Source organism: Apaloderma vittatum, unplaced genomic scaffold (genome assembly GCF_000703405.1).
Source record: "Apaloderma vittatum isolate BGI_N311 unplaced genomic scaffold, ASM70340v1 scaffold6644, whole genome shotgun sequence".
Taxonomy (NCBI): domain Eukaryota; kingdom Metazoa; phylum Chordata; class Aves; order Trogoniformes; family Trogonidae; genus Apaloderma; species Apaloderma vittatum.
The window spans coordinates 1-4571 of NW_009714233.1; the positions used below are offsets into that span (position 1 = coordinate 1).

At 59.5% G+C, this 4571-nt stretch overlaps 1 protein-coding gene across 1 annotated transcript; it reads left to right on the forward strand.

Moving 5' to 3' along the window:
- The first annotated feature begins 4199 nt into the window (after window positions 1–4199).
- Window positions 4200–4508, forward strand: LOC104273347 (beta-keratin-related protein-like). Its single transcript, XM_009868661.1, has one exon. The coding sequence runs from the start codon at window positions 4200–4202 to the stop codon at window positions 4506–4508; it is 309 nt and encodes a 102-aa protein (XP_009866963.1).
- Window positions 4509–4571: the final 63 nt, after the last annotated feature.

The following is a 4571-nucleotide window of genomic DNA, read 5'->3' on the forward strand; positions in this document are numbered from 1 at the left end:
CCAGCTTGGCCCCCCTCAGAACCAACAGGGCCTGGATTCAACAGAGAGAGATTTGGGAGGATGCTCCAGTCCTGAAAGCTGTGTGGGCCCACAGCGGTGCCCGCCTGACCTTCTGGCAAAACACCACAACGCAGCCTCCTCTCCGCTGCCTTAACCTCCCAGCTGCCCGGTCACCCCTGGCGGTGTCTGAACACCTCTTCTCTCACCCGCCTGGGACGTCTCAGCCATGGGGACCTGGGCTAATTCGGGCAGAGCTGCTTGCAACGTGCCCAGGAAATGCAGGCTCCCACTTGGTCAACATTCTCCCCCACTTCTCTCAGGAGGGGACGTGTCTGAGTAAAACGCAACAGCAGCCACTAGAGACAGCAGCTGCTTCGGCAGAAGACATCTATGCAGGAGCTAGCTCTCCTGAGGAAGCTGCCAATAACACAGAAAGGAGCCCTGGTGAACCGCGGAGGGTGGAGGAAGTGCCCAGTCATTGCTCAGAGTGCCGGCCGTACGTCCCGAGCCTTGGAAAGAAGCCCGGCCGGCAGAGAAACCAAGCAATGCCCTGTTTCACATCCGAGACCATTCACCCAGGGCAAGGGAAGCAAAGTGCATGCCGCCCTCTCCACCTACACTGTCCTGCCAGCCAAGGAGACGAGAGGCAAAATGAGCTGAGACTTACCAACTTCACAGAGCAGAGGAAGGCACGAGGAGAGGATAGAGGAGCTGGGACCTGGGCACACTTTTATATGGTGGCCCAGAGCCCCAGGGGAGCTGAGAAATGACCACAAACATGGGCGCGTTGAAGCATGTTGAGAAACAGCAATTTTGGCTTCTCAAAGCTCTACTGGCAGATGAAAGACATGCCTCCTTGGCTTGGAGGGCTTGGCTCCCGTTTCATCCTGGGTAGCACTGAAAGGAATTTGTTGATAGCAATTGTGTTTCGTCCTCAGACCAACGCGCGTTTGAGGTCTCATTGCACCTGAGGTCACATTCCAGTTGCTGGTGAAGCCTGGCAGCACGTTCAGGCCGTGAGTTGTTGTTGTGTGCACCCTGCTCTTCCTGGGGAGCATGGCCACCACTTCCAGGGGACATTGCCTGTGGAGCCCACCTGAAGGCCACTCAGAAGGGTCTCTCTGTGGTGGGCTGAGGCCAGCCCTCAGCAAGACCAGTGCCTGCAGGCTCTGGAGTTGCACAGGGCCCAGCCAAGCCTCTGCAGGATGGCTGTTCTGCCGAGGGACAGAGAACAGAGGAGACTCCGATCCCCAGGGTGATTGGAAGGTGAGGGTCAACCAAGGCCCTCCTGCAGTCTGGGGAGAAACCCTGCTGAGCGCAGGGACGGGGTCACCGAGGCCATTGCTGGAGTGGGTCAGGCTACTCGGTGGCACACCTCTGCTCCCCTCGCACCTCGGCGGTGCACACACTTCCCAGCCGTGCAAAGGGGGTTCAGCTGTGATCTTCGGTCAGGGAAGGCCAGAGTGTGTCCTTTGGGAACTGCACAGCCCTTGCCTTGCCTGCCAGGACTTTTCGCATTGCTCTCCTGAGGAGAAGCAACAGCTCAACGTGTCCCTGGAGAGCGATGAAGGAACCTGCTGACTCATGCCTGAAAGAGAGCCATCGCCAAGTGGACCTGCTTGCTTCAGCACGATCTTCCCAAACAACACTCATCTTGGCATCACTGCCGCGTGGCCTGTTCAGGTCACTGACCCAGAGGGTCTGGCTTGTTTCCTATGGCTCAGGGGCAGATGGCCACATTCCGGGCCCATTAACTGCAAGGCCCATTAATTCCAGCAGACCACCTTGGAGTCACCTGTGAGTGAGTCACCAAAAAGTGCTGAGGCACTAGGAGAGACCTGAGCTCCACCTCAGTGCGAGTCACTCGTGCCCTGGCATCAGGGGCTCTGGGCCAAGTGGACTCAGACGTGCAGAGGACCCTAGGCGCAACCTCGTGTCCCCATTCCTGCAGAAATGCGGCTTTTTGTACAGTGTTGTCATGGCTGCTAGCGTCTTGCCCAACTACTTGGCCGCTGCTTGCAATCCTGTCATGCTCCTTGGCGAAACAGCAGCCAAAGGAGGACAGCACGGACGTGACCCGCCGTCCCTGCTCCCGTACGTTTCTGGAGCGCAGGCCTGACTGAGGAGGAATGTTGCCGCCCCGAGGTGTCCAGGGCCTGGGGAGCCTGCTTTTCCGACAGACTGGTGTGACAGACCCCCAGCCTGAGGCTGCAGCCACTGAGTGGCACCAGATAGTGCTCCCTGATACCCTGCGAGACATGGGGGAGATGGTGCTGGCCTGGAAAGGTCTGGTGGGGGGAGCTCAAAAGGCCAGGAGTGTGTCACCAGCCCTGAGAGCTGCCTGGAGAAGGCTTCTGATGGACCGTGCTGCTTGGGAAGATGGGCCACGCTACGACACAGGTGGCCATGCCGTTTTGGGGGAAGGGTCTTGGAAGGGGGCCGTTGTCTTCTCTTACAAAAGATCAATGGCTCTGTCTCATTTCTGCTCTCATGCCCTGCAGGAAAGTTGACCCACTGCCACAGCAGGAGCGTGCCCCGAGATGTGGCTCTCGGAGTCGTGGCATTCTTCTGCTGCGGGAGGAGCCTGGTGTTTGCTGTGTCTGAGCAAATCTGAGGCGACGGGAGAGGGCACATGCACCCACCTGCCTCAGCAGGAGTGTGCCAACACCTGGGGGCAGGAAGCGGGCGGACAGCACAGGCCCACCCGTGCTCCACAAGAGGCCTTCTGCTTTGATCTGCAGCCACGAGAGGACGTGTCCTTCCCAGGGCTGGCAAGTGAAGAGCACCCTCAGGCAAGTGCCTGTGGGAGAGGACGTGTCCTTCCCAGGGCTGGCAAGGCAACCAGAAGTGAAGAGCACCCTCAGGCAAGTGCCTGTGAGTTTGCTCCTCAGCCACTTTGACCTTGCAGCCTTGGGGCTGGCTTGGACACAGAGAATTTTGAGAACGACAGTCATGGATTCCCATAGCACAGGACCTTTGTTCTTCCCCCTTCTCCTTTTTGCCTTCGGTTTCTGGCTACCATAGAGCTATCAGGCCACCTCTAGGAATGGTCCCAGTGCCCCCATCCCTTCACAGAGGGGCACTTCTCTCCGTCTCAGAGAGGGTCCCTCTTTGGCCTTCACCTTCCAGCCACCACCCACGTCCTGGGATCAGAGTCCCCTCCTTTGCGTGTCCTTCGGCCAGACAGACATCCACAGAAGCAGACAGTCAGAGTTTGGAAGGGACACAAAGATCACCTACTTCCAGCCCTCCTGCCATGGGCAGGGGCGCCTCCCACTAGACGGGGTTGCTCAAAGCCCCATCCAGCCTGGCCTTGAACACTGCCGGGGAGGGGACATCCACAACCTCTCTGGGCAGCCTGTGCCAGTGCCTCACCACCTTCGCAGACAAGAATTTATTCCTAGTATCTGATCTAAACCTACCCTCTTTCAGTTTGAAAGCGTTACCCCTTGTGCTATCCTGGGAAACGGCATGGCACCTCAAACAACCGTTGCTTTGAGGAGCCAGCATCTAATGCATCACTGTGGCCTCATTCCACATGGAAATGCAAGCCAGAACTTCAGATGAAAGAGACAAGGTCTTCATCTCTTGGCTGCGCTGTGCAAGCCTCAAATTGCTGTTTGTTAGCATACTTCACAGAGGAGGCGTGTTCCAGGTGTCCGGAGGCGCTGGCTCACCATATAAAAAGGCTCTGCCACTCCAGGCCCTTCCATCCACATCTCTGCTCTTGCTCTCCACGGTGAACTTGGTAAGTCTGAACTCACTCCTTCTCTCCCAGCTGGTAGGCTTTCTGTCAGGGGGACTGCTTCCTCTCTGTGCGTGGTCCTTCTGACACGTGGTCCAGGCTTGAAGGTACAGGGGGCTTCCCTCTTCTGGGAGGTGGACGGGTGACGGAAGCGGGAAGGTTCTGCTCTCTTCCAAGAGGGAGTCGCTGGGGCTCCTTCATGCGATGGGTCTGCTACAGTCTGAGGCTGGTCAACCAGCACCGTCTAACCGGTTGCCAGGAGCTGCCTCCCCGACACACAGTGCAGCGACTGCCCTCGATCACACCTGGCATGCGGAGGAACAGTCCAGGGAGACCTGGCCCTACTCAAGCCCTGTTGGTTCTGAGGGGGGCCAAGCTGGGGGTCTGACAGGGTGCGACACCTAACGCCCTCTGCTCCCTCCTGGTCTTGCAGAGTCGCCTCCCTGCGTGAGACATGGCGTGCTACAGCCCCTGCGTGCCCGCTGCCTGCGGCGCCACCCCGCTTGCCAACAGCTGCAACGAGCCCTGCGTCCTGCGGTGCGCCGACTCCAGCGTTGCCATCCAGCCCTCGCCAGTCGTGGTGACGCTGCCGGGCCCAATCCCCGCTGCGGGCCCCACCGCTGCGGCTGCCGTATGCGGCTCCCTCAGCGCTGCCAGTGTGCCCATCGCTTCGGGGGGCTCCCTGGGGCTGGGGGGCTTTGGGTGGGCCGGCTGGGGCCGTGGGCTCTGCGGGCCTCTGGGGCGCGGCCGTCTCTTATGCTGAAGGCCCTGCTTTGCCTGCCCGTGGTCGAGCGCCGGGAGCCTCCGGGAAAGGCCTGGGAGCAGC